Raw genomic sequence first — 27,066 nt, forward strand, 5'->3', positions numbered from 1 at the left:
ATTTTCCCGTTTAAACCTTCTGGTCTAAAATTCTCCATGATCGGTGCAAAATTTGACCTCGGCACAGACCAGAGAATTAATCCTCTTGCAAAAACGAAGATAATAACGCGAACAGATTCTGGGGTCCAAAAATAGTAACTCCCTAAATTTTAGGGATGGTAACCCTTGCATTCCTCAAGTTGTTCTGAGCAACTTTTATCATTGTGACCACATCAAAAAGTGTAATGTGGCTCAGTTACGGTGACTTTTATTCCATGAGCACTCTCACATGTGTATCTTCTGTCTTGGCCAAGCTCATTGTCCTGCACCATCTCCAGTGGCTAAGCATACAATCCCAAACCACTGGCATTCTATTCTTCAGTGCCCATTCAATATGGAACCGGTCCTAAGGCTCAAACAAACCATTAGTCCGATTTGTCCCAATGGCTGCCTCTTCTAGCCATACAAAGATCCCGGCTTATTCCAAGAGAACTCTGAGAGTAAGAAGCAACAACAACAAAAGAAAAGAAAAATAAATATTTATATAAGTAAATAAGAAAAGCAACTGTAAAAAGTATCACCATCTGGTGACACCCACTCACACATGACCTGAGGAATAAGACATCGCCTCTGCAAAGAGTAGAAACAGATATGGGGCTAGAGGACAGCCCTACCGGACCAATCTCTCCAGCCGAAACTCCTCCCCCCTCCTGCCACCTATGAGAATCCTGCTAGTAGTTTATCTATAAAGTGCAGAGACCCCGCGGATCCATGCCTGGGGAAAGCCCAACCTCACAATGGTGCCCTTTAAGAAGTCCCAGTCAACCCTGTCATAGGCTTTCTCGAAGTCCAAGAGAAGTACAGCCAATCCTTGACCACTGTGTTGGGCCCACTCAATTGCCTCAAAGAAGGTGAAGACATTGTCGAGGATGCTCCTATCCTGGACAAAACCTGTCTGTGTGTCATGAATGATGTCTGGAAGCATGGGACGGAGTCGCCAACCGATCATCTTGGCCAGTGCCTTATAGGCCACTGACAACAGGGTGATCGGTCTCTATTAGGATAGCTCCAACCAGTCTCCCCCTTTGGGGAGGAGACTAATAAGACTTGCTGATAAACTCCCTGGCATCCGTCTTGAGCTGAAAATCTCCTGAAAGGCCAGCAATAGGGGGTCCTTCACCACCTCCCAATAGGTATAAAGAAGGCCTTAGAAAGACCATCCTCTCCCGGGCATTTCTACCCGTCCTGTGCATGAAAAGCCTCCTCTAATTCCTTCTCTGTGAAGGGGTCTAGGAAGCGTCCCATCTCCTCTGTCACGAGGGATGGGATGTGGTCCCAGACCTGCTATCTACAGCGTTGTCCTCTGGCTGAGACTGTCTCCTGCTAGAAAAGGTGTATGTAGTAGTCAGTGGCAATCTCCATCACCTCATCTAGGCTAGAGCGAATCCTCCCATACTAATCCCGGAGACTGCGAATCTGCTCTCCTGAGATGCGGGGACGATGCACCTGGAAAAACTCCCTGCACATTGTGGCTCCCTTCCACGCCCAAAAGGCTAGTGAAGTGCGGAAGGAAAACTCCGAGCGCCTGTCCTTGAGGCCAGCAAGGGCTCCACGTGCGCATACCTCCTATGGGTGGAGAGCGGTCCCCCCTGTCCCGCTCCCTAGTCCAAAGCTACTCAATCTGCCTCCTCCCTCATGTAGACAGCAAGGATCCGACAGGATCACATGTCCAAGGTTAAGGCTGGGGCATCAAGTGTCAGGAGAACTAGACAATGATCAGACAAAGTGGTGCCGGCCAACTGCCCTACCTCGCCTCTACGAGAGCGTCTCCACTCTCCCACATAAAACCTGTCCAGCCACTCCAACAAAACTCCGCCCAGCCGCCTGTATCCCCAAGAGAAGTCCAGCAACCTCTTCCTTCTATGGAAAGCTGGGTCTCTCCAAGCATCACGTGCTCCTACTGCAAGGAAGAAGACCTCCCATGCCTCCTGCTCCTCCCCAGCCATACCGTGGTAGTTTATGCCTCTTCCCTGCTGGTCCTCTAACACCTCCAGGTTGTTGAAGTCTCCTCCAACAATCCAAGAGTCCACCTCTAGAAGCCCTACTGTGATCTCCCCCCATAACCTGCTGCGTGCCCTAATCTCAGTAGGGGCATAGATATTGAGGACTCCAAGGCACGAGTCCCCAATATCCAATCTAATCCATAGAACCCTCCATGCCATAATCGTCCCATGGTCACGTACACAGGCGGTGAGGCTCAGACCAATAGAGGTGCATACATCTCCACTCTTGCCGTCGTAGGCACTGATGACGTACTCCTAGTAAGTGCGTAAACTGCCTGGGAGTACCTTTCCTACCCGATGGGCCTAGGCGGGGGTAAGCTTGTGCTCCTGCAAAAGTAAGATGTCCTCCGTCCAACGAGGGCAAGCTGCAACTCCCGCCGAACAATCAACTTCCTGGAACCACATACCCCACTATAGTGGAGGTTGTTCACATTCCAGGATGCCAGGTGTAAACTCATAGGGAAACCTGTGACTGACCGAACAAGTATCTATTTGGTGTGGAAGTTGCTGATGAAGAAGAAGAGCTATGGGGCATGCGGATACGCTTTGCTGCAGGCCTGGACGGTGAACTCCATTCCCCCATGGTGGCCCTCGTGCGGACCATAGGAGAGATAGATGTTCCTGGTGATACCATCAAGGCATCTATCAGCCAGGCTAAGAAGCGTGACTCTGTACACTGGTAGAAACTGGCCATCCATGCTAGGAGCCACTCAATCACATCCATCAATGCTCTCCATTGTGGTGGGGCTCGAAAGATAATGCTCAGATGTGGGATCTTGGCACCAGCCCAATAGTTAAGGTCCATCATGCAACCTGGCCATTGCTGGGAAAAGAGTGCTAGTCCTTCTCCCATCCACCGGGAGGTAGTATGCCACCTGACTCTTCACCTCCTCCTCTATATGTGTCATAGTCCAGTCTCCTGTGTGAGAGATCTGAAGGAAGAAAGCATAGTTTGGTCCATCCAGTGGTGCTAGTAAATGGACCTTGCCGCTCCTTGACTTGCATACCACGAAGATCCCCACCTCCAAAGGAAGTGGAGACTCTCCACACTCTGCAACTCTCAGGTAGGACCGCGGACCACTGCGAAAGAATTCCTGTGGTAGCAGCTCCACCTATCTCGAGAAAGTGTAACGGGCGGCAGGGACTGATGAGCTGGTGGGCGGCTATGTGGGGAGGGGGAAGCTAGGCTACTGGTGAGTGGAGGATGTCGGCGTATGGGGCTCCTCACCTTCTGTGGAAAGGGGGGGAGGGTTGTCACTTGTACTGGGTGGGTATCAGAAGGACTAATTGGCAAGAGAGATGGTAGGGAGGAGCAAGATCGAGGGATGGTGGGGTGGTCGGAGGTACGAGACGGATGTGGGAGGTGGGAGTTGTGGGCTCTCGGGTGAGGTAGCCTGTGACGCCTCCATGGGTAGTGGATGTGGAGGCCTCTGGTCCTGCCGGGTAGAATGAGCAGGGGGGCTGCGGGGTGCTCTGCGGAAGGCCTACCCTCGCCCTCCTGCTCCCTACTGCCGTGACTGTGTATGAGGGGCTAACTGCGGCTCCACCTGCCATCTCCCTCTCTGTCGTCTTTGGACCCATGTAAAACCGTCAGCATCCATCTCGGGCCTATCGACGGAGCTCCCTTGGCTTGGAAGTGCGTGCAAACTGCTGCCTGATGCCCAAATTCAAGGCAACGCAAGCACTGCCTTGGCTGCCCAGTCACAATAACCTGCTGCCTGAAAGAGTGTCCGCCTGCCTCAATCTCCAGAAACTTTGGTATATTCAGTGTCTTTCACTGCCACCCGTACCTTTGGGACCCCTGCGGCTATCATTGCATCCGCGAAGGAGGCCAAAAGAACTATGCCGAAGAGCCGTCCAAAGTCCACTAATTGGCGATACTCTACCGCTAGTCCGGGGAAGAGTAAGGTGACCGGATGTCTAACAAACCTATTATGGAGCCCGAATGCCTCCACTGTAAAGCCACTGTATCAGGAAACCATGTAAATGACCCCCTTCATAGAATCATAGGGTGAGCTATCCACTAGCTCACGAGCTGCGTCTGCAGAGGTAAGTCGAACCATGAAGATCCCTTGACCCATGAGAAGAACTGCCTCCACGATCTCTGCGTTGTGCCAATGTGCAACATGGAGTGAAGCCAATCCTGAAACTAGGCCCTAGATGGGGAGTGTCCTACAACCTGACCAAAGATCGTTGTTTCTTTTAGCTCTAGCTCTGTGGCACGAACGGCTAAGAGCTGTTCCTCAAAGAGGACGATTCGCAAGGTGTTTGACTAGGAGGCATTCGCAGAATGCACCGGCGTCTGACCAGAGGTTTCCATTGTGTGTCCCTACTGAGAAACTACAAATCACGCTGCTATGCTACCGGGGGGGGAGTTGCTGCAGAGGGAGGGAGCAACTGGAGGGGAGGAGGGGGAGGGGGGGTGGAGGGGAAGGGGAAGGGGAAGGGGCAAGGGAAGGGGAAGGGGAAGGGTCCAATGGCAAGGAGGGGGAATATGTTGTTTTCTAACGGTGGGGGAGGTGCTAGACACCACTGAAGGCCGGCTCACCACGGGCACGGCGCGGGTGGTGGCCGGACCACAGGGCAAAAGAGACGGGGGATTAGGGGCAGAGAAAGCAAGGGGATTAGGCGAAGGAGGCGAGGGGAAGAGCTTGCGCCAGGCAGCGGTAGGTGATCAGGTGGAGGAGAGCTAGCTGGGAGGACAGCAGGCGGGAGGGATAAGGTGGGATAGCACGAGGGGGAGGGGGGGCGCTAGGCAGGGGAGCAGCACGCCATGGGGCAGTAGGCGGGGGCGCTCTGGTACATGTTAAGAAACCCTTCACCCGCAGTTAACGTTTTTGCGTTTCTGTGTTTTGCATTTAGGATTTGCAGCCCCAAAAAGAGGTGCCACCCTAGACTGACTGTGCCTATTTATAGGCCACTCTCTCATTCATTCCTTACGGCTGATTCATTCAATCCGTCGCCTCTTCTCTCCAGCCTCTCAATTGCCCTCACACCCCTTTAGGAGGACATTGTGGTTCATGGTTCGTGGCTGTCTTCATCATCATCCTTGTGCTACGGCACCCTTGTTCCCTTGTATCACATTCACCCATGATTCAAAAGTTCGTCATTCCATTCATCAAAGTTTCTTCTCTCTTCTCTTCTCTTCTCCATGTTTGCCGAGCTCACTCCGTATTCCTCCCCGCAAACCCTACTGTCTCGCTGGTACGTCATCTTTTGAAATGGTATCAAAGCTGGATCTGCTCAAACAGCGGCAAAGATCCTCCACTCCAGTGACGGCAAAGACCGGTGGCGGGTTCAGTATCTTGCCATAACTCCGCCTGTAACATAGCAAGAGTAAGAGAGAACGCTAAATAGGCCAACTATTCAACTAAAAGAGCATCCAACTCATATAACCCACGACATAGAGTGTCAGTCAAGACCAAAGTCATGTGTTCCTTATCTCGCGCCATGCATCTATCATCATCAAATGTGACCTGCAAACCACACCGTGTCAAAGAAGAAATAGATAATAAATTATTATTTATACCTGGCACAAACAAAGCGTCCTATATATGGAGAATAGAGCCATCAATGGCTATGATCACAATCTCCCCAATACCTCTAACAAGGTATAATGCATTGTTGGCACACTGTACAGACTTGCCAACTAGGACTGCACCAACAGAAGCAAACAAATCTCTGCGAGATGTGATGTGCCTAGAAGCACCACTGTCAAAAAATCATGTACCTACATCCTCAGTAGAGCTAAATGCTCTATCAACCCAAGAAGAGTCATAACTGCATGTATGAAAATAATAGTCCCTGTCTGCAACAACAAAGAGCGCTTACTCAGTAGCAATGGAAGGAGCATCAAAAACACACATCCCCGATGACTCCTCCTTAGCTATGCGCTTTCTACACTCATTGATGTAGTGGTCTGGCTTCTTGCAATAATGGCATTTGCCCTTCTTGGCTTGTGTGCCCCCTTGTTTCTTATTGCCCTGTGAAGTGTCAAGATTATGGGAGAGAAGGAAGGAGTCTCACTTGTAGCTTTCTTGCTTGCACAATGGGGGAATACACACAGAGGTGGAGGCTGAAAACAGTTTTCCTCTTCTTAGTTGTGTAAGCCAAAAGAACTCTAGTACATAGAAATAGAAGAACCCTATATATGGGTCTCAAACCAAACTCAACTAACTAAGGTGGCATACTAACTGAGCCACGAACTAGAGTAGATAAGGATAGCTGTCATCTAGCTATTATTCATGGGCGGTGTACCAACCGCATCTGCAACTGACACGTCGGTGACATAAATGCACAACGGTCACCCTGGCATATTACGAGTGGAGCTCGATATCTCAACACTCCCCCTCGAGCTCAATCCCAATTCCTGCACACCAAGCAGGTCTCTGAACTTGCGCAGCTTATCTGCGCCCAATGCCTTCGTAAATATGTCAGCTACCTGATCCTCTGTGCTGACATAAACTAGATCAATAAGACCTAGTAAAACCCTCTCCCGCACATAGTGATAATGCACCTCAATGTGCTTTGTTCTAGCATGATAGACTGGGTTACTTGCCAAGTGTATACTGCTCATGTTGTCACAATAAATGACAACTGGCCCATCTATAGGTTGATGCATATCATAAAGTAGCTTATGCAACCAAGCTACCTCACATGCAGCCATTGCTGCACCCCTGTACTCGGCCTCTGTGCTCGACAAGGCAACTGTAGGCTGTTTCTTGCTGCTCCAAGTGACTGCAGCACTCCCAAAAGAGAACACATATCCACTGGTAGATCGTCTATCAGAAATACTACCAGTCCAATCAGCATCAATGTATCCATGCAGCTGTATCTAAACCCCAGTCTCATAAAATAGTCCATACTACAATGTGGACTTCACATACATGAGTATGCGTCTAGCCGCATCCAAATGCGGTTTCCTTGGAGCCTGCATAAACTGACTTACCAGTCCAATAGCATAGCTCAAATCTGGCCTGGTAATAGTCATATAAATCAAGCTTCCTACTATGCGTCTATACATAGTAGGATCTTCCAGAAGCTCACCTGCATCTGCGCTCAGCTTCACATTCTGCTCCAAAGGAACTGAAATAGGCTTACAGCCTGTCATCCCATATTTGGACAGCATGTCCAATCCATACTGCCTCTACAAGAGCTGTATCCCACTTGGTGATCTAATCACCTCAATGCCCAAGAAATAACGCAGCTCTCCCAAATCCTTCATCTCAAACTTCTGCTTCAATAGCATTTTCACATGAAGGATATCTTCATCACTGTCACCTGTCATAATCAAATCATCAACATAAATGACAAGTAGCATAATATCTTTCTCTGTTTTTCTCACATAAAGTGAGAAATCTGCCTTGAAAATCTGAAAGCCAATAGTGACAAGATACTGTCCTATCTTGTCAGACCATGCTCTAGGTGCTTGCTTTAAGCCATACAATGCTTTCTTCAACCTGCAAACAAACTCAGGATGATCAACATGCACATAACCTGGTGGCTGCTCCATATAGACCTCTTCTTGCAAATCACCATGCAAGAAGGCATTCTTTACATCCATCTGATGTAAAGACCATCCCTTTGATGCAGCCATGGCAATGACTGCTCTTACGGTTGCCATCCTTACAACCGGACTGAATGTTTCTTCATAGTCAATGCCATATGTTTGTGCATACCCCTTGACTACTAATCTTGCCTTGTATCTGTTCACAAAACCATCTGCATTGTGCTTCACCTTATAAACCCACTTACAGCCAATTGCATTCTTACCTTTAGGCAAAGGTACTAACTCCCATGTAGCCTTTGCTTCCAAGGCATCCATTTCTTCATCCATGGCTTTCTCCCATTTTTCTTTTCCCATGGCTTGCTCAAAAGAAGTGGGTTCTGGTTCCTGTATCACTTTGACCATATATGCATAGTGAATGGCTGTAAATCCATCATATTTCAGCCTATCCACAGGATACCTAACTCTGGTTGACTTGCGCAAAGTAGGTTCACTCCCAGGTGCTCTCAAAACATCCCTGGTCTTCCTTACTCCAGGTGTAACAATAGAAGGAATACCCAACTCATCATCAATGCTCTGTTCTAAGCCACTGGATTCACCATCCACATAAGAGTGACCCTGCATTCACATCAAACATGGGCTGATCTACCTTCTCTTTTCCTTTTCGTGATACCTGTATACCACTATTTGCACTACCTTGAGAAGATTCTCCTGATCTCAATCTGCCTGTCCATGGCGAAGAATGTAAACCACTGCTAGAGGACGCTCCAAGTCCACTAATATCTTGTGACTGCTGTTGAGAATTTTGTGCAACATTACCATTTTGTGCATCTACATTATCAATCACATTTACTGGTTTATACCAACTACTCATCTCATCAAAAACAACATCTCTGCTCACTGTAAACTTACGAGTAGAAGGGTTATAGCATCTATACCCTTTTTGCTGCAGAGAATAACCAATAAAGATGCACTTCTCAGCTTTTGGATCCAACTTGGATCTCAACTCATCTGGCACATGCACATAGGCAATGCAGCCAAAAATTTTCAAATGAGAAATATCTGGTTTCCTACCAGTATACCTCTCCTCTGGAGTCATGCCATGTATTGCTGCAGTGGGAGTCCTGTTCATTATGTAGACTGCTGTAGTAATTGCCTCAGCCCAATAAAAATCTGACAAGTCTTTTTCATTGAGCATGGCACGAGATACCTCTCCAATATGCCTGTTTTTCCTTTCTGCAATTCCATTTTGTTGTGGGGTATGACTGCATGAATATTGCTGCTTTATGCCATGCTCCTGCAGGAACCTTGCAAACTCATTTGAGAGGTACTCTCCCCCTCCATCTGACCTTAGGCATTTTATTTGCAGACCTGTTTCTTTTTCAACCATAGCTTTAAGAGTTTTGAAATGCCCAAAAACTTCACTTTTCTTTTTCATAAAATACACCCAAACTTTTCTGCTATAGTCATCAATAAAAGTGACAAAATAATGACAGCCTCCAAGAGATGCAGCTTTAGTAGTCCACACATCAGAGTGGATTAATTCCAATGGCTTCTTACTCTCTTGAACATGTCTAGGAAATGGTTTCCTTGCCTGTTTTCCAAACTGACAGGCTTCACATACCTTATGCATTTCTGCAACCTTGAATTTCGACAATCCTGCAACAATATTTTGGGCCTGCATTGATTTAAGTCGCTGTACATTAACATGACCAATGCGTTTATGCCAGATATCAATATCTGCAACTACACCAGTCCCATGTGCAAACATTGCTGCACTCAATTCAGGCATGTCTGCATCCAACGTAAACATTCTTCCCTTTTTCTTTCCTTTTGCTATCAAGCGACCTTTATTTTTCATATCCTCAACAAAGCATCCATGAGGATTAAATCTGACCTGCAAGCCCTGCTCAACCATTTGACCAACAGAAACCAGATTCTTGGTGATATTCAGGACATGAAATACATCGGACAGGTATTTCTTTTTCCCATCCTGCATAGACAAAGGAATTTTTCCAATCTGCACAATAGGATGTGCAGTATCATCACCAATCTCCACAAATCCTGGTTTTTCCATTTTCCTTGCATCCACCATCCATTCTGCATGACCTGTTATGTGGTTTGATGCACCTGAGTCAACATACCATACATCATTGCTTTCTTCTGTACTTGTCACAGAATTGTTCATGTGCTGCACCATAAACAAATGCTCATTTCTATCATCACCCTGTCTACTAGAAGATGCATAATTCCCTTGTTGCAGTTTTCCATTCATGATGTCATTCTGCTTTTTATAGCAGTCTTTAGCCATATGACCCATTTTACCACAGTAGTAGCATTCAACATTATTGTTTGCATTTTGGCCTCTTTGCCATCCACCACGACCTCTTTGGCTCCCTCTGCCTCTAGAGTTACTACGTCCTCCTCCATAGGACTGGTTTTCTTGAGTTTGCTGCATATTCTGATTTCTACCACGGCCTCCAAATCGGCCTCCTCTACCTCTGCCTCTACCTCTTCCAACATTTAAGTAGAAGACAGCTTCTTTTGAAGTTCCTCCTGAAGAAGATGCACCACCATTTCTCTGCTCCTCAAAAATTAGAAGAGCAATCAACTCCTCAAAATCTTTCACGAATTGAAATGGATGTCCGAAACTGTGCATAATCCTTTTCTAGACCATTCAAGGTCACAGAAACTAAATCATCATCTTCCATTGGCGATCCAATGGAAGCAAGTGCATCTGCAATCTTCTTCACCTTCATGTGGTAGTCATTGATGCTCATACTTTCTCTTTGCACATTATGCAACTCTTGCTTGAGCTGCATTTTCCTGGCTTGCGTATTTGTGCTATACATTTTTGGCAAAGTATCCCATGCCTCCTTTGGCGTACTTGCATCCTGAATATGCACAATCATAGAGTCTGAAATACTGATAGACAGCCAGTACATAACTTTCCTCGCTCTCTCATGCCATGCTTTGAATGCCTGCATTTGCTGTTAATTGGGAACATCAGGAAGAACTGGTTCTTCTTCATTTCCTGCAACAAATTCCCAATATCCTTTTCCCATAAGGAAATTCGTCATTCTAAACTTCCATGCTTGGAAGTTGTTATTCTCAAGCTTTTCAGTTACAATCTGTGAAAGAGAATCAGACGCCATTACAGAATACTGCAAAAAATTCTGTCACTGCAGAGAACACAGCTTCAGCCTCACAAGGGCAAATCTGCAAAACTGACGAAAGTGGTATTTAACCACACAGTCACTTCCTAGTGACGATTTTGCATCAACAGGCAACAAGGATGATTCTGTAACTCCCAATGTCTCTGCGCACACGCATACGATGCAATTTCTACAGTAACTTTTCACCGACCTGTAGAACAGTGGCTGCACAGCAAAAAACTGGGCCTTTTCCTGAGTGCGTGCAGAAAACTTCCGCCTCCAAAACAGGCCCCGAAATGGCCTCAAATAAAAAAAACAGGGTCGCCAAGGGCTAAAGCCCTTACCCGCAACATATACTGCCCTCTTGCTTCACCGCGAAGGGCGTCTCAACCTGAGACAATGCACTCTTGCAATTTCCGGCTGTGCTACCTGCAGAGATCTGCTCCCAAAACAGAAAATGAAAGCAACACTGCTCCTCTTACCAGAACACTGCGAGCTTGGCTTGTTTTCTTGAGCTCCTTACCACGAACAAGGCTCTGATACCATGTCAAGATTGTGGGAGAGAAGGAAGAAGTCTCACTTGTAGCTTTCTTGCTTGCACAATGGGGGAATACACACAGAGGTGGAGGCTGAAAACAGTTTTCCTCTTCTTAGTTGTGTAAGCCAAAAGAACTCTAGTACATAGAAATAGAAGAACCCTATATATGGGTCTCAAACCAAACTCAACTAACTAAGGTGGCATACTAACTGAGCCACGAACTAGAGTAGATAAGGATAGCTGTCATCTAGCTATTATTCATGGGCGGTGTACCAACCGCATCTGCAACTGACACGTCGGTGACATAAATGCACAACGGTCACCCTAGCATATCACGAGTGGAGCTCGATATCTCAACATGAAGTGCCTGAAGTCCCAGAGCTCTACGAAGCATTCTTTGCTTGGCTGCCCTTGCTCTTCTGTCGTGCCATAAAAGCCTGCTCAGAGACTATAACATCCACACCATTGTTTCTTCTTGTCTGCTTCTCCTCTAAGAGCAAACTGACCAGCTGAAGAAAAGTAAGTGGTTGTGGGGCAATCCTCATAGCGAGGTTCAAGGCCGTATGAAAGGCCAAGTACAAGGGCGGCAATGAATTCAATATAGTAGATATCATCTGTGTATCTGAGTAATATTCATCAACATTCATAAGTTGCTCACACAAGTCCTGAATTTCGTTTAAGTGATCCTACATAGAATCACCCTCTTCCATCTTCAGTGTCTCAAGCTCTTTCTTCAAGAAAGAGATGCGAGTCTCATTCTTACCAGCAAACATCTACTCGAAGGTTAGCCAAGCTACTCGTGAAGAAGCTATAGACCGAATGTGAGGGATGATTGACTGCTGAACTGCCAATCCAATCAGTGACAAGGCTTGTGCATCCCCTGTATCCCATGCCTTTTGTGCTGCTGATCTTTGGGGAATTGGCTGAGCTGGAGCAGGCTAAACAAGCTGAGTTGCCCGTTGTCCACATCCTCCTGAAGGAGGAGTAGTAGGAGCCACAACTCTGGACCTAACTTCTTCACCACTGACATATTTCCAAAGATTCTTCGCAATCAGCACATTCTTCATCATGAAGGACCAGAGTAAATAGTTGTTACCATCCAACCTATCCTCCTTGGATACATAGGTAAATACATCACCTCCCTGATTTACAATGACGAACAATGCCAAAAGGAGAAAAAGAGCAATGTCCTAGCTGGATCAACCTGGAAATCTCAAAATTTCCAGAAATTACAGCAAGTAATTTGCTGCAATTAGCAAACTATAGCACACTCTGTCAAAACTGTATGTAATGCACGCGATCCAAGATGCAATGACTGCTCAGCAACACTGTAGAAGCAAAAACCCCAAAATTTCTTGCCCCACAATGCTCAAAAATAGTCTATTTCAGACTGAAACTGTACTACATGTACCAATGTCTTTACAAAACCCAAAAGCCCCAAAATTCTTGACTTATTTTCCAAGAACTTTCTGCATTAATCACGTCTCAAACACTATTGAGACTGCTTATGCCTGCCCAGGCAAAAGCCCCTTCCCCAAAGATGAATCTAGAATAAAAAAGTAATTTTTACTTTAAAATTTTGTACCTGGCGCAAGAAACAGTCAAGCTGGTGGAGGGAGCAGCTGGTCCAAGGAAGCTGCGCAGGCGAGCGGGCCAGGTGCAGGGGAGCTGCGTAGGCGGACGGCGCAGGGCAGAGGAGGGCACAAGAGCAGCAAGCGAGCGCTGGTCAGGGGCAATGGCGCAGCGCCACAGGTGTAAGCGCAGCTTAGGGGCAGCAGTTAGGCGTAGCTGGTGGGGCAGCTGGTGCTGGCGTTGGTACAGGCGGGAGGGGAGCTGCTGGCTGGCGGCTCCAGCTGAAGGGACGGTTCCGGCTTTGACAGGGACTGAACTGAACTGTACTCTACTCTGATACCAAATGTGAGAGGTGGAATCGATCAAAGCTCAGCTAAGAGTGAAGTAGACAGTGTGGAGAGTGAAAGCACGACACCCAATGCAATATATTGAAAGTGTAAAATGAAAGTACAAGGTACAACCCTTAAACCTTAGGATTGTAAGAGGGCGTTCACACCCGAAGTGTATGAAACACGATAAGTGCTTGAAAATGTGTAACATAGGCACATAAAATAAAGAGAATAAATTTGGGGGAAAAAACCTCTCATACAGAGAGTAAAAAGTGCCCCAATGTCCTACTGAAGATCACCGACACTCCTCTATGAGCGTAGGCACGAGTAAAACCCAACACTTTTTACAACTTTTTCCTTTGATGCCTGCTACATCCTTAGGGTCCCTGGCCTATTACCATGAAATAACTACCATGTGCATCACATGTGCTAAACAACCTTGCACATTTGATTAATAACTTAATCAAATGTTATCGACAAGATTAAAGCATTTTTGAAATTTCACGTCCTAGTGACAAGAACACTCTATGTAGCCCATGACAATTAGGTATGTCCAACACCCCTTGCAAAAGAACTTCTATGGCAAGAGCTAGGCATGCTGAGGCAAATCCCTAGCAAGCAAAGATAAAATGGAGCTGCCTGTTGACCAAGTCAGGCTGCTAGAGCACTGCTGATGTCTAGCAGTGGTCAGTGGTATGCATTTTTCATGATCATAGTTCAAGCGTGTGATTGGGGCTGTTAGCCTGACATGTCAACTTAGGAATGTGCATCGAAGGCAGTAGAGAGGAAAAGGCACAGAAGAAGAGCCTTTTCTTTCTTTTGGGGTTCTCAAAAAGAGAGAAAGAAGGACAAGAAAACGGGACAGGGCAGGGTGGGGTGGCGTGGGGTGGGGTGGGGTTGGGGGTGTGCACACCCAACTTCACGACAACAAGAGCCTAGTTGTTGGGAGATCGGCTGCTGGACATTACCATAGTTCAAACTAGTGGTCAGGGCTGTAAAGCCTGACACATCACCTTACCCTTGCTCTAGCGATGCCATGAGACAAGGACATGAATGTCTTCACCGAGACATTACCTCTCAATATTCTTGGAGATCTTTTAACACGGTTGGACCATTATGATTCATCTTTCTTGAATTGTGGAGTCTGGAGATGTCCAGCTCTATATCAGGGTATTTTGGCCCTTGGCTATGGTCTACTACATTTTGGCGCTTCCAAGTTTTCTAGCCAGTCAGCCATTTCATGTTAAATGAACTGAATCATCCAATTTCCTTCATTACTGACCATTGAATAGATAGCATTCTTACATGTACATTCATTTCTCATCTTTACTCCCATTGCCTAGGATCCTAGCCTCAGCAATCTGTCCTTCTTCTTCTTGCTGTCCACTACTCTGCATGTCTATTTCCATCACAATCAAGAGCATTCCTACAACCATCTTCTACAAATCACGTGTTGTCCCTTTATCTGCAAGAGACTACAGGTAATATCACAAGTGCAATGAGGATGCCAGCTGAATTCATCCCTATGAAATTAAGCTTTGCATCAGCAACTCTCATAATTTCTACTCCATTCATACTGGCGTTCAGATATTATGCATAATAACTCACTATGTCAACAGAGAGTAGATACCAAGTCACATCCTTGTCAATCCATGACATTTTTTTCCAAATATTGAAAGCAAACTTCAACTATATCCTGGAAAAGTTCATGTAATAGAATATCAATTCACATGAGCTGTCTATAATCATCGAAGAGACCTTTATAATAAGAGAGCTTATCCACCTTATGTGATTGACCCAATATCACAAATTTGACTGTTCCACAAAAAACTGCGCTATACAAAGCTACACTTCTTCCTTGGCATGACACACATATTCATGTGCTAGATCTAACACAGCATCTGGTCCACTGGAACAAATAGTTCGTAACATTCTTTGTTTGAGAGAGTCACAACCAGATGTTATGCATCATACAAGCAATTGGACTATCCATCAGTCAAGTTTCCAAATCTAGGCCCCCTATACAAGCACACCCTTTCCTTCGGAAAAATCACTTTCCATTACTTTAAATGTGCAATAAATATTCCTTACATAAGAGAGGTCCTTTATAGACTCCATGATTAGAAACAGTGAAAAAGTAAACTATTGACCCCAATTGTCTGCTTCCATCCAAAGCATCATATAGTGCATGAAGAGGGAATATGAGTTCATATCGATCTCTGCAGTATACATGATTATTTGATTGGAACTGTCCAGGATAACTTGGGCAAAAAGTATGACAGCCCCGCAGTAACGGCGGATGTCCTACCATTTTATTAGATCAGAGCACCAAGGAGGAAAAGAGGCAAAAAATGTCTTTCTTTTACCTAGTTTCTCTTAAATAGGCAGTGCTTCAATGCATTGTCTCTGAAAGTACAAACATTTGAATTGCAGAGAGGTTGTTTCCATACATTTTCCATGATTTGATCCCATGAACTTTCTCGTTTTGCAGCTTGTCTGAATGATCTTAATCCATTGTAGTTATCATAAACTCGGACACCTGTACTTTGGCAATACCTTGCTGATGTCTTTGCAGTGTCCAATCACAAAGCAAGTAACAGGATAGCTGAGGCATAACAAAGTTTTGATTTCTGGTGATTCAGCGAAAATACTTTGGTTTAGGCACATAAAAAGTCACAGGGCATTGAAGCCCACACTTATTGACAAAACTTTGCATTGTCGTCCAGCATACACACCAATGTTTATGATACAAGAAAGTATTGAGATCCACACATTGCAAGTATCTGTAGCATGCACTGAAGCTAGAATATAAGCATTGGGGATGAAGGTGGTAAATGTACATGATCCAGAAACATCAAAGCAAAACATTAAACCACATATGCTTCAAGATCCACATTATACTTACTTTCAAGAGGCTCAGTTGTTCGAAATCTTTCACTAGACTTGAGACCACTTTGTAAATCCCTGAGTTCCACCTGCATCAAGAAAATATCATTGTCTAGAGAATAAATAGTTTGGAGACTGCATAGTGAACAGACTCTCAGGATGCTAAATGTCTCTGATCAATGTAAATTCCCAACAAGATCTCATACATGTGAACTTATCAGCAGTTCTCTCCGCTCACCTTCTAAAAATCTTATCCATAAAATGTTTGAACCAATTCAAGCATCTATGTAAAATTTTTGCTTGATTTGAAGAGCATCTGCAAATGCCCCATACAATGTAGTAGCATTAACAACTATAAAATTTGCTTATTTCTGAGACGTCGTTTCAAGAAGATCGAAAGAGCGTGTACTTGAATTTGCAAATGACAATTATTGAAAATTTTACAGCCATGAACACCTAAAAGGGATCAAGACAAGTTGAGGGTTTGAAGATAGGCAAACCCCCTCCCCCCCCAAAATAAAAAACAAAACAAAAAAACCTACATGGCCCAAGGAAGAAATGTGTTTTTGCTCAACCCAAGTCCCTTAGGGATTGGCTCTGTTATAGTCAACCTAAGAATGAGAAGAAGTATTTCTCATTCTCACAAGATCATGCAAAGGATGTACACATGCATAAATTTGCTATGCAACAAAAGAACTGATTTCTTTACATATACAGAGTAGAAAGAGAGGAAAATTAGAGTGACTTCATGGTTAATTGCGTGTACATTGACATGAATTCCCTCTTGATCAATTTGAGAGTAGGAAAAAAGAGAAATTCAGCCCTTCTTCATGGTTAATCAGTAATACATTGACATGGCTTCTTTCTTGATATTCAAGTGGAAGAAAAGCTTCAAAAAAGGGTGTTGCAGTGAATTTCGAGCGTGCTATCTTGGGAAAAACACAATGGGAGAAGAGGAAAATTGAGAGATTTGATGATGTGAAGGATGATGGTGGAGATGGCTTTCGCCAACTCTAGGGCTATCATCAAATGTAGTACATGAGTTTATAGAAAGGAAATTTGATGTAGGATGAGAAAATAGGAGTTCTTTTTATAGAAGAAAGATAGACTCAATACGAAGAGGGAAAGTAGGGTAGCACAATACAAGTGTGGACAAGGATCCAGCCACATTTCATATAGGACTCCAAGAACACTTGGAATCTTGAATGACAATTGTCCTAACACTAGTCACTTTAGTATGGTTTTTCTTTTTTTGTTGAGAATTGCCGAGCATTAGAAATAAGCAGATTAGTGAGAGCTATCGGAACATGAACTCTTTTTTGAACATTGTCCCTATTCTTTAGGATTGGCAAGTTTAGGCCAATACGCAATCCCTAAAATTTAGGGACATCCTACAATTTAGAGCCCCCAATATGAATATCATGTGAAAGCTCTTTCTAAGTATAGTACACAAACATCCCTAGAATCTTGAGACCTCATATAAGTTTTCTATCTAAAGATATGTGCAATCTAAACTTTTAGTCTACATATATACATTGTACAAAATTCTCATGATCATATGCTATCTTTTTTATTATAACTATCTGTTTTAATAAATATCTAGCCCACAATCCAAGGCATCAATCTTCTCTATGTGCAATTCTAATTCTAATATGCTTGAGTTCTAGTAATAGGTGCCCAATTGGATCATATAAGTAAAAGTGTATACTATCTTTATTCTAGCCCACAACTTTCCAACAAATGATGGACAATTTATTCCATCCATATTTGGGAAAAAAGAAGTGTTGACTCCTCAATTATATACTCATCTAAAGTAAGCCATGAGAGAAATATGTCAATCACATACGCATCATCTTATGTCTCTTAAGACGAGCAACTATTTTGTGAGTAATACCGCACAGATCTTTTATACCTCAGTCATGTCATCTCAGTCGATAACATTAGTATTCACGTTGACAAGGTGAGAATAGTTTATTGGCTTGTTCTTCGAACCATCAAGCAAGTAAAATCAAATTTTATTTCCATTACTTGTCAGAACTTACCAAAGTGAAAATTGTTTTGGCAACACCCCTTGAGAGAAAGAAAGAAATTAATCGAGATTTCACAAAATAATAAGCCATTAACTTCAAGAATTCGATAAAGAGCATCGACAACCATATTAGTACACTCTTTCTATAGGGGATCTCGAAGTCAAACTCTTGCATAAGCTCTGCCCATCTCGCCTTGTAGCCACGAAGATCGGGCTGATCATAAAGGTACTTTAATAAATGGTGATCCATTCAAATAATAAATCCGGCGCTATACAAATAATGGTGTCATACATTAAGTGCATGAATGACTGCCAACAATTTTTTCTCTTGGGTGGTATAGCATGTTTGGGCATCGGTGAGATACAACTCTCAAATGTGATAGGTTAACTATCCTCTGAAGTCATCCGTATCTGATGGTAACTAGACCTAAAATCGATTTTGGTGAAATATCATGCATCACAAAGTCAATCTGTAAGGTAATCCATCCTAAGCAATGGATACTTATTCGTGATGGTTATCTTATTGAGACCTTTGTAATCGACACTGAAGCATATCATGCCATCCTTCTTTTAGCAAAAAGAATAGGCATATCCTATAGGGATTTACTTAGCTCAATAAAATCCTTAGGTAGATAGTCTAGAAGTTGCCTAGCTATCTTATCTTCCTCTTTTGGGTTAAACCTATAAGGTCACAAAGAGACAAGATGACTACAGGACAACGTCTCAAGGATATAAGGTTCTGAAGACAACGGAAATTTGTCAAGGAGTTCACAAATAGACATCAATATACTCATTAATATCAAATCCAAATACTCACATTCGAATTCCTATTACGATTATTATTAAAAGAAATTAAATTATATTGTGAATCGAATGATTGAAGTTTTTCAATAAAACAAATATAAATAGTAACACTTGGATCGAAAAAACATTCACTAAATTTCAATATTGGAATCATATGTACATTATTTTCTGTGATCCCAAAGAGTGAGCAATCCTCGATCACATAGAAATGGCTATCAAGCTCAAAAGAAACTATATGATTTTTGTAGTCAATGTATCAAGAGGAATATTTATCAAAGAACCATAGCATGCCAAGAATGAAATCAACATAGTTGAGGCTCATAAGTCCAAAGTCCATAAGCTGATGGTAGTGTTGGATCAAAAGATCCAAATCTAGGTACCACTTGATCCCACCAATACAAGTAGGGCTTCCTACATATTGTTACACAATAAGGTTGATCAACTTACTGTATGAAGCTGCAATTTCAACACCAATCGAGAAGAAAGAAATTACAAGCAGAGTCATTATTGAACAAAACAATAACTTGGCCATTTATACGCCAAGTGACCTTTAAAAGGTCATGGGTGTTAAATACAGTTTTATTAACGAAACTACTATTACAAGTGCTAGTATTTACAAAATAATCTCCCAATAAAACTTCAAAAGATATATCTGGAGCTTCAAGTGTATTTATTGAAGTCCTAGAAGTAGACTTTGCCTTCTTATTCTAGGGGCACTCTCAATCACCGCAAAAGTGACCCATCTAATGGCAAGCGAAGCAATGGCCCTTCGAGCAATTCTCCTTGCAAGTGACCTTGCACCTACCATTCTTCTTTTTATGCAAGTCCGAAAATAGAGGCAGCTTGATGGGAACCCCCATTGATTGGGTGCCCCTACTGGCAACCAAAGTATTATCAAAGTCCTTGCATACCTTTAGATATCCTCGAGCAAGTGAAGCGAATTACAAAGCACCTCGTTCTAGTTGTCCGATGGTAATTCAAAAAGTTATTGCATGTAGAGCAATGCTCAAGGATTATCCAAGGACTTTGTTTCATGCAACAAATCTTTAAAATCCTATGAATATACATCCAAGCTCTTCTTCCCCATGTCTAGCTCAAATAATTTTCAAAAATTTTCAATTCAATCATCAATCACAAAACGTTTCCAAAAAATAGATTGAAAATCAACCTATGTCTCCAGCTTGGGGCGTCACCCTACCCACCAAGCATACGCATTCCCTTGTAACATGATTTATATCTACCCAGTATGTTGAGCATCATCGAACTCATATAATTCAAAATACATTGTCCATTTGGCCAACCATAAGCCAATGTTCATCTCATCACATTCCTTCTTCTTCTCTTCAAAGGGATCAAGTTGGAACTAAAGAGGCAATGTCCTCATGGCCACGGGCACAAATGGAAAATGGAAAGTGCACACCTTGACCAACTGCCACTGCATGTCCTTCACTTGAGCTAGGAGAATTGCCACAGGCGACAAATCTCCATGAGATTTGAAAGAAGGAAACTTTGGGATGCTACTAGTTCGTGAGTTCGAGTTCGAGAGAAGTCGGACAAGCGTCCTCCATGTGTTGAGGTTCTGTAGAAACAGGTGCATTGAAAGGAGGTCCCTTGTGAGAAGTCATGGCATCAATAAGAGAAAGGAGCGTAAAGAAGAAAGGAAGTTTGGAGCCATGGAGAGATGTGAGAGCTTAGAGATTAAGTATGAGAGAGAAGAGCAGATTATAACAAAGGCAATCTATATTTAATGCAAAATTGGGGGGCTTGATTGGTGTACTTTTTTTAAAAAATTCCAAGCAAAAGGACGGCTTTCTTATACATTAGACCAAATGGATACAAAAACAAGAGAATTTGAGAAAAGACAGAGAGATTGAAAGGGCTCATAATCTATCAAGAAGGACACACCAACCCTTCCAGTGCCTCGCCAATCCTCCAAGCACCACACCAATCCATCTAATAGTCCATCAGCCCATCCGGCAATTAGTCACTCTCTTGCGAGCCCGTCCAATAGTCTGTCTCCCCCTCTCACTCCTATCAATAATTGAACCCCCTTCCTACTTCGTCTTCTCACTCCATTCAACACGATTGTTTTATCTTTCTCTCTCCACTGAATTATCTTCAAAGAGTTACTCACTCTCGAGAGTTGGACTCAAGAGAGTTCTCTCTCTCTCGCTTCTTTCATGATGGTAAATTGTTGCAATGGCAAATTGTTAATGAACCTTCCTTTCACCATGACAACAATACTGAATTGACAGTAATGTTTGTAAAAGCCTCAAATAGTATGTTAATATTAAAACTAATAATACATAAACCTAAACATTAGATATTAAACCAAGCGTAACATTTAATGTTGTATCAACATTAAAATTAAATTGTAGCATTAATATCAGGTATTAAATTGAAAAAAAATCACAGTCAATTAAAATTTTGATGTCTATATAGGCTGCAAGAACTCACCTTCCAATGATAGTCTGCCATAGCCCTAGAGTGGCATCAGACTCCAATCATTAGAATCGACCAAATTTCTTATGCACAAGCATCACTCCAACACAAAACCCGAGCACAAGTATTGGACAAGAAACATACCTTGTCATCGTAACCACCATCCGCTACACGTGCCCCTCGTGTACGCCCCTCTCACTAGCAATGTCCCATACCACCCTTCATGAGATAAAAGCATACTTGTAAGGCATCAACCATCACGGTTTTTCAAGCAAAAGTGATTTTGTGCATATCATTAGATCTCAAATCCAATTGCAGTTGAGGCTCTGGTATCAATGAAACGTCCCCATAGGATCCAACCTACATAGGAGACACGATACAAGCCATATCCACAATAAAAGGAACTGGACATCAAACTCACCTCCCACCCATAGAGCCAAACGGGCTCACCCTCAACCCTAGGAGCTAGCAACACTCCGGGTCACCACCACATCCCAAGGTTTGGCGTCCCATACCACCAACCCAAACAATCTTAATATATAGATGCATCAGCCAATGGGTCAAGAGTCGAAGAGTGGTGATCACACAATGAATGTGCTCAATAGAGCCTCGAGTCCTATAAATAGGACTCGACTGCCCTAACCCCAAAGTGCCCTTAGTGCATTCGCACCAAGTCACTTCATGGCCACTATAACCAATGCTACTAGCACCCATCTGGATGTCCAAGGATGTAACAAAGAGAGTGTTAGTTTGTGATAGCAAGTTACTTATGAGCATCCTATTTTTGGAGACCCACATGATAGGTGGTCACAACCACCAGTTCACTATGAGCCATTCAAGGATGAGACTCAACTAGAGGATGATCCACCGCTATCGGCTTCCTACTCAATGACTATTTCAAATTTACATTCCAAGACAATGGACTCATCAGACCATAAAGATGCAAGTATTAAGGATGTCCCAGAGAAGTAGAGTAGCAAGATGGCCCATGACGACCTTCTCAGCATTAGGCACATTTAAGAGAGGTTTTGCAAACCAATCAAGGGTGGATGACCCATGCCATGGCAAATAGGACCCCAACTTCATTTGGAGAAGCTATGCAACATGACCACTGGCGGAGAACCATGGGGTTGGAATTAGAAGCCATTGAGCAGAATGGCACATGAGAGTTGGTGCCTCCACTAGCTGAAGTGGTTCTTTGGACAAGCACAGGGCCAAATTGGTGGCTAAGGGGGGTTTGCTCAAAGACTCGGAGTGGATTTTGATGATACCTTCGCCCCTACCACTATGGATGGCAACAATCACGGACGTTCTTGCTCTAGCTAGCATTAGACAATGGCGACTCTATCAATTTGATGTACAATCTATATTTCTCAATGGAGATTTGAAGGAGAATATCTATGTTGAGCACCCTCCTGGGTTCACGAGGTCGAATCACAAGGGCTAGTTGTACAAGTGAAAGAAGGTTCTCTATGGCTTGAAAGAGGCTTTACATGCATAGAATGAAAAGATCAACGTCTTTCTTGGGGAAAGGAAAAGATTGACATCTTTCTTAGGGAAAGATTGAGGTATCAATAATCAGATTCCAATCCCAATCCCTATATCTATGTCTCAGGCAATCGAACAGTTATGTTCCTGCCATACATGAATGATCTCATTGTGACAGGAGGTGATACATGCATGGTGTAGAAGACTAAGGATTCCCTCTGCCAGGAAGTTTGAGATGACACAGGACCATGCAACAATCGAGTAGTAGTAGTGGAAAAAATAAGTAGGGGTGAAACTATGAGCAAGGGAGACAGCCAAAAAGCAATGGTACAAGTCAAGAAGAGGGACAACAAGGGTAGTGAGGGAAAGAAATAGCACAACAACCATAGCAATAGAGGCAATGGCGATAAATCAACGTGCCCACCAAGTGACAAGGGGAAGGGCAGTGTATCAATGAACTCATGTGCAACACATCAATGTTAGGCTACAAAGGAAACATCAAGATGCAGGTTATCAAGTGGCAATTGACTATAGGCAACACGTCAAGGAGGTGACCAGTCTCTAGATTCTCTTCTTGCCATGATTGTAGAACTTAAAGTTCATATCACTAAAGCTGTATTTGAGCCATTTGTAGCTTGAGATTTCCAATAAACAAACTTGGCTCCCAATTTTAGTGATATCCATTTCAGCAAAAGACTAGGCTGCACATCAATACCCAAGCGATAAACAAGATGCCCTACAATGTCTCCCTATTGAACAATATACCCTACAACCCTAAATTTGGCAAATTTGAGCTTGTGCAAACAATAAGGGAAGATTTAGTAACGTTGATTTGGAGCCCCAACATATACCCAAATGATTCCCAAACATCTAAGGCTTTCGGAAGATTAGAAGCATCTGCTTTCAAAACCATAAAAGTATCATCAGCCAATGCGCTTGACCAACAAAATGTTGCTGTGAGGAATAGAAATTCAAGGAGGTACATCTGGTCTAACAATGAATGAACCACATCCAAGACCTAACTAGCCTGTGATACATTTGGTTGAAGTATGAAAGATTCACATCTCAACCCAACTAGCCTCCAATATCTAGAGATGTCCTACTACTCATTGTGTACTTGCTGCCAGAACTACTGAAACTTGAGAGTTGATGTTCACCCTCATATCATGGGCACCTTGGCATGGACACATCAAAGCTGGGCAATCAATTTCGCCCATGTCATCATGTAGGTCGGATCCATTTTTGGCCCTGGAAGGTCATCTATTGTTCTCTCTCGAATGCAGGGTGGCCATGGGTGCCTACTTATAGGCAACCATATGAGCATTCTTCAGTTCTCACATCAGTATTTTGTGCTGGGGTTCACAACCTGGGAGCCTTGTCTTTCTCTGCCATTCTCTGGCAGAGTTCATATCCACTGTTCACTCACCTTCTGCACCTCTGTTTTGATCTCATATCAAAGCATACAGTCTATCAATGCCATTGAAGCTACTTTGCTGATAAACAACAGTTATTCAAGGAGCATTGCAATCCAGACCTAGATTTCTCACAACAAAAGGCCTCACAGCTGATCATGTTTGCTGGTGCAGCAGCATTCAGTGCTTCCACCATGACTAGTGACTATTGATGGCAGTCGGAGGCTGCATTTGCAGCAGATTTCGGATCTTCCCTGGTCTGGGCTGTGGTGACATTTGTCAAAAATAACAAGTATGCTCTAATACCATGTCAAAATAAGAGACTGTGTAGAGAGACAGTAGGTTTTGCGGGGAGTAACACAGTGTGTACGGCAAACACTTGAGAGAGGAGAAACTCAAAAGCACAATAAGAACATGGTGATGATGCACTGAATCATGGTTTGAATCAAGTGGCAACACCTGTGGCAAATCTGCACAATGAAGGGAGTGAAACGTAATCCTCCGAGCAATGGGCTATCGAAGTAATCACTCAAAGGTAAAAGACAGCTATCGAGGAAGCAAACTGCAATCCTCTGATGCCGTCGGAGATGTGGAAGATGATCACCAGCTGTCAAGGGAGCGAACCGCAGTCCTCTAATGCCCAGGAGTGACCTGGGCAACAAAATGCAAATCCCAAACTATTAGAGCTGTCAGACGCAAGGAAAGCAGCCCACATGCTGACGCCAAGTGAATAACGATGACGCCAAATGATGGAGGATGAGTTGGGCTGCAAAAACACAGGTCCCAGTAGCCTCTGTGATTGACAGACAATTGACACCAAGTGATGGAGGAGGAGCCACGCTGCAAAAACATAGGTCCCAATAACCCCTATCAAAAGATGACATACCAACGAGACAGTAGGGTTTGCACGAAGGAGCACGGAGTGAACTCGGCAAACATGGAGAAGAGAAGAGAAGAGAGAAGAAACTCTAATGAATGAAATGATGAAAATCTGAATCATGGAGTAAATGTGATACAAGGGAACAAGGGTGTCGTAGCACAAGGAAGATGATGAAGACAGCCACGAACTATGAACCGCAATGTTCTCCTGAAGGGGTGTGAGGGTAGTGGAGAGGCTAGAGAGAAGAGGTGGTGGACTGAATGAATCAGCCATGAGGAATGAATGAGAGAGTGGCCTATAAATAGGCACAGCCAGTCTAGGATGGCGCCCTTTTTTGGGGCTACAAACCCTATACGTAAAACGCAAAAACGTAAACTACAGGTGAAGGGTGAAGGGTTTCTCAACACCCCATCTCAGGCTCAAAAAGGGGAACAAGAGAAGAGTGAGGCGGAGATACAATGCTACATGTTGAAGAATGCTCATGCAGCAAGTGCCACTTGGACAATGTTCCTCCTGGGGAAATTGTTCACTTGCCCAAGCACCCTAGTACAAAGATGATGAAAACATGCAATGTATAGGAGAAATGTCAGACTTTGTGTGGTGCCAAGAACCATAAGGATATGCCCATACTCGATCTCGAGAGTTGGCTCCATGCTGACCAAGGGTCGAAGAAGATCCACCCTGTAATCTAATAATACCACTTGAAAGAAGACCTTTGAAAATAGTCAAGAGACTGAATGAGTTGTAGAACCCGAAACTCAACTCGGGAGAGGCACCACTAGCTCCGTGACTCCATGCTGGAAGGAATACAAAGGCCTAGCCACCAAGTCGTTGCTGAAGACCCAAGGGTCCTAATCTAGGTAGGTTCTCTAGATCCTGGATATGAGTAGAGGAAATGATTGCTCAAAGGAGAGCCACTCCCCGAAAGTCAAAGGCCGTGGTGTGTGAAAAACATCATGGCACATAGGGTCCCTCTCTGAATCAGAAGGAGTAGAAGTAGGAGTCCCCCTCTGAAGCCGAAGAAAAATTGGAAGCCCTCTCTAAGGGCGAAGTAAGAAAATCCCCTCTGAATCCCAGTCTGAGAGAGAAAGGGAATCCAACCACTCATGGCTTACGGACTGCAAAGCATCTGATGACGAAGGAAGTGCCGCTCGCCGTGGCGAAGAAGATATCTGGGGCTCGGAAGAAGAAGCCAGAAAGCACCCAAAAGTGGCCTCTCAAACCAGAGTGGAAGAGGGTGGGAAAGAAGGAGGCTCATGATGAGCCAAGCGTGGGGAACGGTCGCAGGCTCTCAGGAGAGTGGACTGTGGAGGAGATGTGGGCCGTGGAAGCCACTATACCCGGAAGTGGATGGGGGAAACCTCCGCGTTGTGGGTTAGTCTCCAAGAGGGCTTATCGCCTCGTAAGGTCTTAGAGCCTCCATGTACTCGAAAGAACTTAGTGCACGTTGGATGCAACTTATTGCCTTGAGCATAATACTCCGATAGCCAATGCATAACAATCTCTATGGCCGAGAAAGGAGAGGTGGCACAAGGAATGTCTGGTGAAAGACGCATATACTCCGGGGGGGGTGGGAGCAAAGGTCGATGTCAACAATCATCAGTGGAATGACTGTTCTTGCCGCTATAGGAACACCCAATAGACTGGTAATCTATCGGTGGAGACACCATGATACCAGTGTGGCAAACTGGAGAAGGGAGGGTGGAAGGGAGAAAAAGGATATCTCCCAATGCGTAGTGGAAATGATGGAGAAATCAAATGTTGATGCCGAACCCACCACCAGTCTTTGTCTTCTTTGATAAGGAGGATCTTTGTGAGCAAACGCAGCCAAGGAAGGCTGGATCTAATGCAAACGACAATGCAGGAGAGAGAAATACTAAAAACGCAAGTGGGGAGAGAGAAAGACTAAAAACGCAGGCTGCAAGAGAGAGGAAGACTAAAACGCAAGAAAAACCAGCAGTAGCAATCAGTATGCTGAAATCA

At 44.0% G+C, this 27,066-nt stretch overlaps 1 protein-coding gene across 4 annotated transcripts in view; it reads right to left on the reverse strand.

Annotated features, from left to right (window-relative positions):
* LOC148022161 (elongation factor P (EF-P) family protein) overlaps positions 1 to 27,066 on the reverse strand; it is a 112,478-nt gene that overhangs the window by 59,239 nt on the left and 26,173 nt on the right. For all 4 annotated transcript variants that reach the window (XM_087697801.1, XM_087697800.1, XM_087697803.1 and 1 more), the window contains one exon: positions 16,048 to 16,117. In XM_087697801.1, coding sequence (XP_087553927.1) covers positions 16,048 to 16,117 — 70 coding nt within the window. The remainder of the gene's footprint in view (positions 1 to 16,047; positions 16,118 to 27,066) is intronic.

This window comes from Lygodium microphyllum, chromosome 17 (assembly GCF_053477565.2).
Source record: "Lygodium microphyllum isolate KBCC chromosome 17, Lygodium_microphyllum_v1.1.10, whole genome shotgun sequence".
Taxonomy (NCBI): domain Eukaryota; kingdom Viridiplantae; phylum Streptophyta; class Polypodiopsida; order Schizaeales; family Lygodiaceae; genus Lygodium; species Lygodium microphyllum.